Raw genomic sequence first — 15,423 nt, 5'->3', positions numbered from 1 at the left:
TTATCTTTTTTTAGCCTGGCTTTTTAGGTCACTATGCCTGACACACAGGCACAGTTTTTAAATGCCAGTCCACCTCCAAGCAAGCAGAGCCCAAGGAGAACCTGGCAGCTGCAGACACAGGCAATGAAAAAAGCACTGTTGTTTTTAAAGGCATCCTGGTGTGAAAATACAGCTTTGTTGTGGATGGCTCAAACTCAGAGTCTGGTCCTCTGAAACAAATTTTAAGCACAGATTACTGGCAAATGCTGCCCAGGCTCTGGCACCTCAGGTTTTATGGAACACATAACAGAAAACTAAAATACAAATGCCTTGACTCACCCACCCTACTCACTCAGGAGCCATGAGAAAGGGACTTTTAATGGTTACAACACAGAAAATTACTTGAGCATTTATTCTTCTGCCAAGAGATGTGGTCAGAAAAAGCACTTTACAGCAAAACAAAGCGATGCCAACTCAGAGGCACTCAGGAACAAACCCAAAATTTCTTGGGCACACTCACTTCAGCCTCCTCACCATACTGCCTTTATATAAACCCCTGACTACACACAAAGTGTCTGGCCAGAAAAGGTTTCTTTCATCAACGTTAAGACACAGGCTAAAGAAGTTCTCCACGCTTTGGTGGAGAACATCTGCACATCTGGTAGCAGCAGCAACACAGATGACAATTTCATAACCCTTCCCTTCCATTCCAAAATATTATCATATGATCCAATTTCCACAAGAGGGAGGTACAGCTCTGGTACACACACCAGAACTTTTTTTCAGTGTGAATCCCATCGGCTTATTTGTACGAAAAACTCAGACTTCCAAAGAAAAAATGGCGAAGATGGCTGAAATAAGCAGCTTTACCAATCTGTTGTATTTTTCTTTTTGTTTCTTTTTTTTTAACTAAAAACTTCCCTAATGATGTTGTAAGACATTTTATTTTGCTTGAAAAAACAGCATGTAAATACTAAAACTATAATACTACAAAAATGAATCTGCTATTTAGTGCTGCTCCTGACAGGAGAGAGGGGAAGATAAAGGAGATAAAGGAGAAACAAAGGTTTTAGAGCAATGACACAATCATCACGTGCACTCTGTGCATGTTCTTTATGTGTAAAACTCACGTGATGTTCTATAAACAAAAAGCCCTGTGGATTCAGCCAGTATACAGCACAATTTTCTTCCCAAAAAGTTACTTCTGCTCCCTTCAATATCAACCACTTAATTTCTGAACCCATTTGCCTTCACCTTTGATTTCACGATCAGTGGTGTCATTTATATCAACTCAATTTACAAAAACCACTCAAGGGCTAAGTATTGAACTATTCTCAAGTAACTGATAGAGCCGATCCCCTCACAGAGCTGATTTTAACTTATTTCCCCACAGAAAGAGGTGACCAAAAAATTTTTCCTTGAAGTAACAGTAACAAGTCATCTGCATGTACAGAAACACCACCTTTTACACATAAACAGAAGCAAACTATCTCACAGTAGTGAGGACAAATTACCTAAGACAAGTTATCCCAGCATATTGCACAACCAGTGGAGAGTATTTTCTATCATTCTTTACATTTCTGATCCCATCAGTACAGTTTCATGAAGCAGACAGATGTAGTCTACACCTGTCAGGCCTCTTCTACATCACCATGAAAACAGTGTGCAAACAGCTCTGTGATCATAGCAAGCTGCACTATTTTTCTATCAGGTAGCATTTCCCTAAAAATTTGTCAAAGAAGTAGCAAAGACCGTGTACTACAAAAACATATTTTCAAATCATTAAAAAAGGAATACACATGGCAACTAACAAAACAAAAATCTAAATAAAATATAATCCACACTTCCTTAAGAAAGCAGATGAGGAAATGCTCCGATCTTTTTATTCTGTTTGGCCATTTGGCCATCTCTGGTACATGACACCGCACACCCCTCTGAAAATAATTCCAGCTGCTGACACGTGCAAGCAAAAGAGCTGTTCCCACAACAGTTACTGCACGTGCTCTCTCATGAATGCTTACACTGGACCATCCAGTCACAACTGCCAGTGCAGGCACCATCCACAAATTAAACTGCTGAGGTTACCCAGGAACACTCCTCTAAAAACACCCACACACAAAGGTATTTATGAAACTGAGTTTAGTGAGCAGGTTTTGCAAGTCATTTGCTCTGTTTACTCTCAGATATTAAATTCTGGAAGTATTAGTGCAAATGCATGTAAGGGCACAGTTTTTTCCGTGCTAGGAAAATGGAAGTCTCCTTCCTGCCAACTGTCAGGTTAGCACTCTCCTCCAAAGAGAGTCATGCACATGAAAAACACAGTCTCATAAAACTACTTAAAAAGCACCACCAGCAACACATGGCTAGAAAGAAAGCTTCACTCTCCTTCCTCAGAGCCTCAGGGAGGCAGAGATGGCACCAGTGAAGGTTAGAGCCTGCTGTGCAGAAGTTTTCAACTGAGTTCTAAAAAGATTCCTTCCACAATCACTCTGATCTTTTCCACAGCTTCACTGACAGATTTCACATTTGGAAGAGACACTCCTCTGACACATACAAGCTCCCCACCACTGCTATTGAATGGAACAGACACCAAGGAAGCACATGGCTAAGAAAATATAAGAAACCACCATTCCAACTCAATGAGTTTACAAGAGAACTTGAAACTGGCAAATCAAGTCAATTGACAGTTTTCACCTATACCAATTTGGAGTATGTCAGCCTAAAGGAAGTGATCTAACAGTTCTACCACAAGTGTCCTAAAGCCAAGGATCACACAGACAGGGCCAAAGAACAGCAAAAACTCTTTCAAGAAATGAATCTGTGTAACAGATAACAATTTCTTCTAACCCCTAGCATTCATTGTTTTAGTATTAGATCCTGAGAGAAAAAACTCCAGAATTATTAACTTTAGCTGCAAAAACACTACTTCCCATGCTATTTTCCCAACATGCCTGTAATACAAAAAATCATCTAAAAAGGTGATTTGATTCTCAGCACATGAATGGCCAGCTCTGTAGAACAGCTTACCTCATCAATGATGTCAATCACATCTCCTAGCTTGAGTTCCAGCTCATCCTCATTCTGTGGAATGTACTCGAAGAGCACTTTGCACTGCCGCTTCTTGGACCCTGATTTGAGGGAAACACCAAAAGTAAGAACACTCATAAAGGAGAACTCATCCTTTCTAGACTCTGCTCCTGAAGACCCAGAAACCATCCCAAAAAGCTATGTAGCTTTTGATCCTGATTTTGTGGTTTGCTTGGGTCACCTTTGGCTAGGGAGCAATAGATTTGATAAACAAACACTATACCAATTAAAAAGCATGTTGACACAAGCAAGTCAGGCAAATCCCCACTACATTGATTTCTCAAGCTATTTCCCAACCAAAATTTGCAAGAATGGGAATCACTGCTAGTTAGTACCTACTTGGAAGAAAATGTGCACGTTTGAGCCTCCAGTCCTTAAGTAATCCTGAAAGCAGGAACTTCTGTTATGCACCACTGGAGAGCTTACAGACCTTCTGGCCTCTAACAAGGACCTTGCTAACCACAGCTCTGAGGTAATGCTAACATTTGCTGGATTCATATTTCAAAATCTGAACGAATTTTTATCTGTGAATTAAAAAAAAAAAAAACCTACCTTTTCTCAGTGCCAGTATGGCATCTAGCAATTCAAACTGCCAATTAGCAGTCTTTGACAAAGGCAAGATTAAAATCAAGTGCAGTTTTTAGCTGTTTGCCCTATATCATTAAAGCGCTGCAGACATTAAAAGGCAAAATGACATCCTGAGAGGGGAAAGCATTGAAGTGGTTTCTGAGAACTCAAGCCCTGCAGTCACAGTGGTGTGAACCCACACTGCCTAATTACTCTGCACATATCCTGGAGCGCTGCTGTTGCTGAACCCAGACAGTTTATGCACTTCTCCTTTAAACAGGAGGCCATGCCTTCAGACTTCTTCCACAACAGAGCAGCCAGCATGCTTTTGAAGACAATTATCATCTTGAGATATGACCCATGCATGCTCCCTATCCTCCTCAAAAACAATCTGCCACAGTTTAAATGAAAATATCAATCAAAAGCTTCAAGTGGTAAAGCCTAAGCTTACAGGACCTGTGTGATTTCCATGCTCTCTCTCTCTTATACTTTGTACTCCTTCCACACTCAAGCTTCAGCAATTAAGATTAGCTGTGTAAAAACATTTCAAAACACAGATACTGCCTCCAAGATTGATCCTTGTCTTTTTACAGCACTGTGCAAAGTCCAGAGCAAGGCATTTAGAAAACCACACCCAGCATCCTCAGCACAAAATAGGCCAGGCATTGGAGTAATATTCAGCATCTAAAATTTCTGAGAGAGGGCTCACCAAGTCAAGAATTTTCTACATGCTGGTATATGATCTATGCAAGAAACAAACCAGAAATATGAAGCTTTATGGGTTATTTCTAGTAACACATAATTGCCCACATAATATACCCTGCTTTTACCTCCACTGCAACTCATGCACAAGCCCAGAGGGATTGTTCAGTTCAGAGTAATTGCAATAAATGGTTCAATAGCCTTTAATGCCTCCTGCAGTGCTTTCAAGGCTTCTGCTTTGTAGGAGATTAACTGCTACCAAAAAAGGCAAATTAAAAAGTCACTGCCATTTGGCATAAATCTGATCTCAGTCTTCATTTTCATAGTGTAATTATATCTAAATGGGAGTGGGGGGAACCCATGGATGCATTTCACACCCAGAAACCTCCCTCTTATCTGAGGTCTGTTTCCAGTGACACAATTTAGGAAGTACTGCCTCCCACTTCTGAAAATCCCTAGAATAACCTAGGAAGGGAACCTGTCCTCTCAGAGAAAAGAACTCCAGCTTCACGTGCTGCTGTACGACTGCTGGGCTGGCAGCCTGCAGGCAATTCTGTCCCTTTCCAAAACAACTTGTCTGGCTTCAGGTTTTGTTTGTTTTGTACAGGGTAAACCAAATTTAGCTCTTTGTTGCTGTTACTTAGCACACCTTCTGTATTTTCTTTCTGCTGAACACAGGCAGAACATCTGATAGGAATTCTGCCTGCAGCTTACCACCCACCTGACACAAAAATACCTGAATTCAGGGAGAGCTGCATGAAAGAAACTTAACTTTGTTTTTAACATTGTAAACCTCATTTCAGCAAGTGAAAAACCAGAAACACAAAGACAACTAAGCTCTAGAAAGGAAGCAATTGCCCAGGCACAGAGCAAACAGGATCTTCAGGAGCTGTTCAAACAATCTTCCAGGAAGAAGGGAACAGCAAGTGAAATGGAAATGCAGAGACTGCCACTGCACCAGGTAAACAGCTGTGTGCCTAAAGGGAAGTGCTTGCACACCATTTTCTCCAGAAGGATGAGAGTAGCCAGAGCCCTGCAGAGTTTGAGACCAAGCTGTACCTTCTACCCTGGCCACAGCCACCAGCATGAGGATATGGCAAGGAAAACATGGGAACATTCCAGGGTTAGGGTGACCAGAACAACAGCTGGCAGCTGAACTGGTATCAGATCATGTTCACAGAATCCTGATGTGTCCAGGTGGAAGGACCCACACGATCACACTGTTTCCCTTCCAGAGCCTGGCTGTATTTATCTAGGAACAGCATTAATCTTTCAGGTTGGATTTTTCCAAAGTATGCTGTGTAAACACCCAACAGGCACCTACATGCTTTTGCCAACATGCACACACATCAGAGTCACTAAAAAATGATTTGAAATCCTTAGTTTCCTGGAACAAAGTCTCAAAAAATTTGTAAAGGCGGTGGTGGTCCTGTTTCAGGGTTTTAAACAATAACTAGTAGAATACAGGTAAAACCTCAAAGCATAAACATGCCAGAGCCAGTAAGTTCTGAAATCTTTGTTTAAAAAGCAAGCTTAAATCATAAATGCCTTCAAAATCTTTTAAGACAGAGGAAGCCACAGTAATTTAAAGCAATATCTTACAAGAGATTGGTATGACCAAATACAAATCACAAGCCCATTTGCTGGAGGCAGGGAATGGTAAGGTTTCTTCTCTAGGCTTCAGTCACCTTGATATAAAAACTGGCATTATAACAAAGAAATCACAGCTACAGAAGCACCAGTACTACACTCCTGCCATCCTGTTTGTCAGAACAAAAGGAAAATTACAGTTTTTTGTTAACACCACAAACTCCACCTTATTTCACACCAGAAGCGAGCTTATCTGGAAGAATCTGAATTACACAGTGCTTCCTTGTCAAAGCCTTGAATTTGTAGCAAAACTTGATGTTTTCATGTTTCAACTTTTCTTTTAAAATGACCACAGGAAAACTTTCCATTATCATGAACAGGCCTGCAAGCTCGCCGTTCAGGTACCTGATAATACAAACAGAGCTCACATGAAGTTACAGAGCTCTCTGACATCTGGAAGAAGTCTAAATCCTGTTCACAGGAAAATTCATTCCTATTATTGGTGTTAAAAGATACATTTAAGCTTTCTGTCCATATGTAACAGAAGCAAAATTTGTCTTTGAATCAGTTTTTCCTCCTATGTCTCTAGTTTTCCACATAACCTTAAAACTAAGTCATGCATTAAATAATTCATGTTTATTTTGAAAATGCACGTCAGCAGCATGCGCAACTGAAGGAATTGGAAAGACCACGTACGCTTCTTGAAGCCTTTGGATGGGGGATGAGGCTGAAATCCTCCTGCTGGAAGCCCATAGCTGCTCATACGCTGCACAAGGCTGGCTACATTGCCAGATTTCTCCCTCCTGAGTGGCACAGCATCATCCTTGGGTTCTACATCCTTCTTAACTTCCTGAAACAAGAGATTTAAAAGACTCAGAGGCCACTTAAATCACCCAAGAGGTCAGTGGTTTTAAACAGGTGCACCTTAGACTAACACATTTCAGGTACTTACCCTTTGGGTTATAATGACATATAATACTCAAAAATTATGGTCTTCATCCTGCAACTAAACATACCCAAGACTGTAATAAATTTGACCTTTCCATACAATTGTGTTAGTAAACAGGTAATGTGCTGAGAAAAATCAGAAACAGGAGCAGCATTTTAGCCATCTACTCTAAATCTCAGAAAAGGAGCTTTGAACTCATATTCAAGAGTATCATATTACAATATGAGAAGTCTCATATTACAACTTTTATGTGACAGATCATATTTGAAAACATTTTTAAGAATATATATATTGCTTCAATGACAGACCATAAGGTAGGGTACTAAAATATTTTCATACATAAATGTGTATTAGGTGATCATCTCTGCCCCAGAAAACTCCAAGGTGTTTACAGATGAGAGATGCAATTGCACTGCTGAAAGATGTGAGCAGAAAAGAAAGTGAGCTCCAAGAAACAGAGTGGGAGTAAGTGAGGGGAAAGATCCAAGAGGAAAATATCAGAGATACCATTTTTCTGGTTAATGTCTCCCACTCTCCTAATCTTTCTAAATTAGAATGCTAGCATTGAAACTGATTGCACCAAACAGGACTGAGAAGCCTATAAACAAGAAAGCAACAGTTCTTGACAAAAAGGCCAAGCAGCAACAGTCACTCTATTGCATCAGCTCATTAAATGGGATTCCACTGGAGAACAGATATTCTGAAAGAAGGAAACCATCACTTTGCACAAGAAAAAACCCATTAAGTCAGATCAATGGCCCATCTATTGCAGCACAGAGCTTCCAGCAGCCAAAATCCCAGATGCTCTTTAGAGCTCCTGCAGCTCAGATCCTCCCATGTTCCCAGAGCACCTGTAAGGGTTCCATCAGGGAGATGGATCACCTCCCCTCCCTCCTGTGCCTGCAGTTGGAGCTGTCTAATCCCTTTCTGCACCCATGGTCCTGTCTGCCTCCACACCATCTCTGGGGATGCAAACACCCCTAAGTACTTGCAGCTTTTTTGATCCACTTCAGACCAATTCTTGTATCCACCATCAGTAGCCACTGGTTAACAACTCCATGAGTTATTGCAGCTGTAGCCGCAATAAAATATTTAATACTTGAAAACAGAATTGGCAAGGCATAGATATACACTTACTCATGTCATGTGAACTCTTGAACGTGAGCTTCAATACAATAAAACCCATGTGCTGATAAAATGCCAAAAATATGAGGAACATATTCCCCAGGACCTGTCTGTCTGGTGCTTTTTGGACCATTAAAGCCCAGCTTTCCTACTTGTAGCTGTCCAGCTGGAAAACAGCATGTCTGAACACCCACTGATGCTTTCAAATGTACTATGAACCTCAAGTTAAACAGACCAAAGCATCATCCAATTTCTCAAAAGAACAGAGCAAGACTACAGACAGCAGGATTTTTCCTCCCACTCATCTACATTACATAAAAAAGGCTTTTTAGAAAACAGTCGAGTAGTTCCTGCTGTTACTCTCCTTCCTCCATGGTGATTTCTGCCCTGGAGATCTTAGCTCTGCTGAGAGTCATCCCATCTTCCAAGTTCAAAAAACCCCAAAACTAACAAAAACTAACCCCTCTTGAATACCACAGTATCCTGTCTACCTCTCATTTGAGCAGACATTTCACATGTCAAAGATTCTGTCATTCTCAGGCCTACAGATGTTTTTTGGCCTGTTACTTAGAAGACTGATAAAACTGTAAGCACTTAAATTTGGCTACAGTTGAAAAGTTTGTCACCTCCAAAACGTCATTCTAGCTGCCTTGCTGACAAGGCCATTATGCTCATCTTAAAAACATACTGGTACTTGAAAATCTGCCGCGAGTGCTTCTGCCTGCCCCTGGATTTTTTTTTTTTTTTTGCTATGCAATTTATACAGGCTCTAAAATCTCCAAGCTGCTCCAGGAACTAGTACTTCCCCAGGTTTTTCAATTGCTACACTTTCCAGTAAAGAGTCAGCTCCAGGCTCCTTCCTGAGGTCAGCACTTTGCAAAAGACTTCAGAAGCAGCTGCTTCAATTGCTTTATAGAAGCACAGAGATGCAAAAAGGAAGTGGGGAAGCCCCACACAGGCAGTTTAGTCAAAAACATGACCTTTTTTCCTTTTTTAAATTTATTTATTAGACAAAAAAAGAACAAAAACCAACACACACACCACTTCCAAATGCTAGAAAATATTGTGAGATAAGCACCACCTTAATCGGTAATTTGAATTAAACAGACAATATGTTTTTAAGTCCAGCATCAAAGGCAGCAAAATTATGGATAGGTCATAAATAATTGGAAATTATTTCAGACAAAAGCAGTGCCCACTACAAAAGACCAAAGATGCAAAACCAAAAAGAGAAATGCTCGAGCAACTTTCTTACCAGGCTTGAGTCTCCACCTGAAGTAATGACATGTAGAAAATACTGTGGGTCTCAGGAAGCACAGTGGCATTATTTAAAAAAAAATAAGATCTAAAATAATTCTGTGTATAGTTATTACATGCAGAAAATCTTGCTGCCCAATGCAAAGGCTGAAGATTTACTGGTGAGGAATTTCCTCAGGAGACATCCAAAAGACCAATCAGACAGTGGGAGAGCCCGGCAGCACCAGGAAGGTACCCTCTGTACCCTCCTAGCACAGCCAGGACAGGAAAGCTGTGAGCACGTCAATATACAACTAAGAGAAATCATCCTAATCCAAGACACACGAAAGCAAAGAGGATGCAAGGAGAAGTTCAAGGTTACTGTGATAAAAACAGGAGCAGAAACTGCAAATCTGTCAGATTTACAAGGAGCAGACGGGATACAGGACTGGTACCAGTCAGGTTTGAATCAGAGTCGACAGTGACGCTTTACTTTGTGTATTAGAAAACAGCACCAGAGCATCACATGGAGCTGCTCTGCAACAAGGAGAGAAAAAACACCCACACGAGAGAGTTCTGCCACAGCAGCCAGGCATAAATCTAGTTTCGACAAAGAACTACAGAAGGTGTCAGTAAGCAATACCTAAATGGGCCAGCAACTGTTTTTTTCACATTTCACTCTCTATCCTTTGTTACATTCTTGTAAAGAAAGAACTATTTTTTTTTTCTCATTGTTAAAGACAAACCACAACGTTAATTATCCTTCCTTGGGGCATTATAAACGATACTAAAATAAAACCAAACTGAAATAAATTCAGGAATCCCTGGTCTCCACACCTGCATTTGGTCCACTACACCACAACCCTGTAGTTCACATCAGTCTTCTAACAGCAGGGAAGTGCTCCAAGATTCATTTTCAAAAGCACACATGAGGATCCTCTGATACACACACATCACCCCTGCCAGCATCTTCATTCTGGGCATCATCCTTATGACTCCTTTCACAGAGGAAGTAATTTCTACACAGAGACAGACTGGATCTCTCAAAACTGACAGTTATTGATGCAAACATTAATTCATGCCCTATCAGTAACATTAATAAGAGTTTGCAACTCTTACATCTCTTCCGAACATCTTGCTTGAACTTCAGTGGTTAGAAAATGACACTGCCCACAGGTCTCACCTCTGAGGTACCACTCTACTCAACCTGAACATGCCCAAGGCTCCTGTCCATGGGTTTCACATGGCAGTTTTCTTTCTTTATTTTTGGTGGGTTTTAAGTCAGCCTTGTATACCCATATTATCAGAGCGAGTCTGTGTTGTGACAATACCAACAAAAAGCTCCAGGACACTTCATCTTGTTGCCGAGGTGAGGCCACTGCCAGCTGCCAGCCAGCAAAACCAAAATGAAAATATGACATTAACTGCAGCTGAAAATGTTAATAATTTTATTCTGACAGTCCATTGCAGTTCAAGGCTTGTCAGTGTTTCCATGAGCAGCATGATTTTATGCATTTATGAGTTGGCAGTACAAGGTCAATACAGACTGTCTCTTGGCATAAAACACTCCACTGGGAAGCAAACACCCACTTGTTCTGTTCTGAACTACAGCAGTAGTCATAAAGGTTTGAAGTTTTCATAATCTCCACTGAATGTGTATTTCACAACACTTACAAACTCACTGAAGCCTGATAGGCAAAAAACAAGTATAGAAATTTTACTATAAAAAAAAAATTAAAAAGCAGTTTTCGCTTTAATTGCATCTGTCACAGTTTAATAATCAGTCAAAGAAATGCGTATGTTTACAAATAAAAATCTCCAAATCATTTAAGTGCAGCAATGTGTGATGCAAGAACTATCCTTTATATGCAGACAAAAATGCAACACATGTAAATGCATGCACAGCCTCATGATGCTGTTAAAACAAGCGAGTGCTCCTGACCTACTTCCGAGGCGCGCAGGTCCCCTCCAGCAGCCGCCTGCCCACCCACAGCTCCAGCGGGGACAGCTGGATCCTCCCCACTTCCCTCGCCAGAAGCCAAGAGCTCTCAAATCAGGCAGGCAGTGGAGATGCAGAAAGCAGGTCAGAGTGTCTGAAAGGCCAGGAGTTAAAAATATGAAGTCTATTCCTGAATTATAGGCCACAGAGAAGTTCACTATCCAGCAAATCTAAATCCTTAGCTAGATTCCTCACACATAAATATTAAGGCTTCAGCTGCCATCTCCTCCTATATATGCCATCATACAAAGAACAATCATCTTTAGACTTCTTATATTAATTCCACTGTAACATCAGTTTGGGCAAAAATGAGTGCATTACTCTTAGTGGCTGAGCACATTTTAAAGCAAGATCTCAAGCAGCAGATAATGGTCTCAATCTCTAAAGAGGCTGAGCTAAAGAACACACAAAGATAAATGTCGAAGCCTACACATACAGTTATCTCGTCTCTTTTCTTCCCCATCAGAACAGCAATGAAGAACACATGGACTGACAAATTAAGTCTATGACTCATATTTTAGAGGGTAGAAAATAAGTAACTCAGAATTGAACCTGTCATCTTAGGGGAGAGGGAAGAATTGTAAGCAGACAATAGTTCTGTTTATACAAGTTCACAGCCTGCAAAATGCCATTCCTGAAAAAAACACATAGAAATGTAACTCTATGTAAATACATACAAAAATCTGTACAGCTGCCTACAGAGGAGAGATTGTTATCCATAACTTCTTCAAGAGCAATGAGACCTCAGTTCCTGGAGCACAAAAATCTTCACATAACTAATTATTTAGGCATTTCCATATATATTTCCAGTTTTAGTAACAGCAACAAACAGGTAGGCACATGGCAGCCTTAACAGCTCCAGTCACTTAAATCTTAGATATTCCACATACTTTCATTTTGCCTGTGTCTCTTCTTTTAGTAGAAAATATGATTTCTCATCCTCAATGTTGGTGCCCAGAGGCAAAATATTTAATAAAGGCAACGAAAGAAAGATGAGTAATGTGCAGCTGTTCCTACCTGTCTCATTACTTTACCTGACCTAAAGGGAAACATCAAGAAAATTCAATGGACCAAAATAGCTGAGAAGCTGCTGAGTTCCTTCCCTGGAGCATTCAGGAGATGAGAGCAGAGCAGGTTCCACCTCTCAAGAGAAGAACTTGGCTGGGAGAGGTCAGAGGCTGCCCCTGACCCTCCAGAGAATTAAACATTATCTTTGAAAACAGAAACAAATCACCTAAAGATGAAAGCAGCAACCATCTGAAGAACAGACAAGATGGATAACCTCTGTTTTGCAAGACAATTTACCTCCAGGAAAGTGTAACAGGTGTCATGGGTTGATTTTTGGGGGCTTAATTTATGGTTGAAGTAGGGAATGTTCAACAGTGAATCAGTGGGTTTAAGTGCTGACCCACCATCAGGCTGAACCAACCGAGGCAGCAGCACTCCCTGCCTTCGCCGCTTCACAGTCTGACTTGACGCTTTCTATTAAGCCACACCCACACCACCTAACATGGTTTAACAAGTTACCAACATTTTTACATGTGTTATAATCTATGCTAAATATAGATCTTTTAATCATACTGTCTCCTTGTGTGGGAGGAAAACTATCATCAATCAGGCAAGGTATCACTTCTTTCTCACAATATGCAACATGTGGAGTAAGTGGGATCTCCAGGAAGTATTAAAAATTAACTGAATTGCTGCAGATTTACAGACTAAAACCTGAGTCATTGAATGTAGCAAATTAATTGTCATACTTGAAGGTCAAGAACAAAGAGCTGAACTTTCCTACGTAAGGAACACCCTATAGAGGCAGAAGCCTGTAGAAGCAGGCTTTAAGTTTCAGATTTTGATACAGATTATAAAAATACATGCATATAGTTTTTATATATACAAATAATTCAATTTTATCATGGAGAACTGGATACGTATTAACTTTGCCCCAAGCAAGAGTAAAATCAGAATCTGACATGAAGTCTTGTTAATACTGGCAAAAATACAAGAGATCTCAAACAAAACCTGAAAGCCCAGATGCAGGAAATGTCAGCAGTCAGCTCACCAGGTCTACCAACAGCAGAGCAAGGAATCCTAAATTAACAGGAGTAAACAGAGGAAGCACAGATCTTTACATCAATGTTTCCCAACCATTTAATTAAGAAAAGAGTTCATTTTGAAATACTTCTGAATAGAATACCTTAAGAATATTCTATGGTGTTGCCATGTTCATAGCCAGATAAAACCATTTTGAAATGCTGATTGCATTTCTTCTCTATTATATTTGCTAATACATATACATGAAAATTTAATTATATTTCTTGTAATTGTTTTATAGAATAACAGTTTATGTCCTGTCAACCATCAGCCACAAAATAGTGCTTCAGATCAATGAAAGCAAGAATCACACATGGCAAAAGGCAAGACAAAGCTCCAGCTCCCACAGCACGTGTTTTATCAGCTTCCCCCACATGGGAAGGTAGGAAGACATTCCTTTCCCTTCTCCCAGTTAATTGCCTCTACTGCTGCTCCAGAGAAATGTGGGATCCAGTAACTACTACAGGTTCACTTTGATGTTCAACTCAGAACATCCCTTGTTCCTTCTCACCTTCATCCTTTCTGCCTCCATTCTGTCACCCTCAGCTTTCTTCTTCCCTGCATCCTTTTTCCAAGGCACCATCTCTTTGCACTCCCTGTAAAACCTTCAGCATTTCACTCATGGCCACAAGTTAAAACACTGACACATCCACATCCCTTCACAAGTCTTGCCTAGGACACAAAATTAAATGCTGAAGAGATTGTCAAATAAGGGCTAAAAATGTAAATCTGAAGTCTCAGTGAATATTAGAAAAGGTTTAAAGATTAGGCATTACCAGAGATTCATACATTAACTAACATTTTTAATTGAAAATGCATCCTGCTTTTTGCTCCTGTTTTGAAAGCATCTATCTAACATGCTTATCACCACCAGTTTCTAAGAATTCAAAAGCTTGTTACACCAAGTCCAAAGTTAATGAATTCATATACACGCACCTAAATATATTTTTACAAAGTGATGAGCATCAAAAAAGATTGTTAAACCTAGAAAATATTTACCACAATAAACTTTCAGATCAGCTCATAATACTGAATAAAGCCAGTGTTCAAGGAACACATACATTTGAAACTCAATACTGAAAGCACTACAGTAGAGAAGACCTAACTTCCCCCTCCAAAATGATGAGCCACCAAACAATTCACAATTGGTGCAAATATTAAGAGATGACAGAACAGCGATGAGCTACCCTTGTGCAGGTTTAAGCACAAGGGTAGATTACTTCACAAGATTACTTCATTCCACCTGATAAAAAAGCAAAAGAACCGATTTAATATTAACTGTGTTGAGTGTACACACACGTTGATTTATGAGACAATATGGCAAAGGACTACAATTACATGGCTGGAATGTGCAGCCAGAGCCTCCTGGGATGTAACAAACATCACAGCAAACAGCACCTGGTAACTGACCTCTTCGGTCTTATTACATATGCTAATTCCAAAGTGCATATTGATAGCTGTATTTTAGACTTCTGCACACAGGGGAAGTCTAAACTTAAAAGTCATGTTCCTGCAGAAGCCCACTCAGTCCCTGCTGCCTGAAACACCAGCAATGCTTTGTGCAGTTTGCTCAGTGATAGTTGCAAACACCTGATGAAGCACACCCTGTTTGCAGCCTCCAGGCAGGGAATGGTTGCCTTGCTTCTGTGCTTGGAGAGAAAGCTATAAAATTACACATTAATCAAGTGTAACAACTAAATAAGGATGGACAAAGGAGAAGACTGCTTCACATGATTACAGGAATAAGGACATGTATAAACCTGCTGCTTCTTCCACACAAACCATCACGCTCAATCAGAGCAGCTCTGGGAGTATCCAGGAGCGTGCTGTTACCAACAGAACAACATCACAAGCTGATATGGCATTTAGAAAAGCAAGAGGCACAAGTACAATCAACAAACTTGGATAACTCAAATCAGAGGGAATAATTAGCACATGAAGCAGTATTCACATAGGTCATTAATCATATTAATCAGCTTTATCCTGATGTCCTTCAGAAGAGCACCTTAAGTTCCCCAAAGTTCCCTACCAGTGCTGCCACTGAGTCAAAACTTAGAGGCTCTTTCCATTTCTCTCATGCTCTTAACAATACAGCATC

The 15,423-nt window shown here is 40.3% G+C and overlaps 1 protein-coding gene across 2 annotated transcripts in view; it reads right to left on the bottom strand.

Annotated features, from left to right (window-relative positions):
* The window catches only part of CD2AP (CD2 associated protein), a 77,027-nt gene that overhangs the window by 31,762 nt on the left and 29,842 nt on the right, over positions 1-15,423 (bottom strand). For both annotated transcript variants that reach the window (XM_068183283.1, XM_068183282.1), the window contains exons 3-4: positions 6,622-6,775; positions 3,007-3,107 (exon numbers count right to left, since the gene is read on the bottom strand). In XM_068183283.1, the coding sequence (XP_068039384.1) occupies positions 3,007-3,107; positions 6,622-6,775 (255 nt within the window). The remainder of the gene's footprint in view (positions 1-3,006; positions 3,108-6,621; positions 6,776-15,423) is intronic.

The sequence above is a fragment of the Anomalospiza imberbis genome, chromosome 3 (assembly GCF_031753505.1).
Source record: "Anomalospiza imberbis isolate Cuckoo-Finch-1a 21T00152 chromosome 3, ASM3175350v1, whole genome shotgun sequence".
In the NCBI taxonomy this organism is placed as follows: Eukaryota; Metazoa; Chordata; class Aves; order Passeriformes; family Viduidae; genus Anomalospiza; species Anomalospiza imberbis.
Note: the sequence above shows the minus strand (reverse complement) of the source record. Positions and strands in the feature narration are given on the sequence as shown.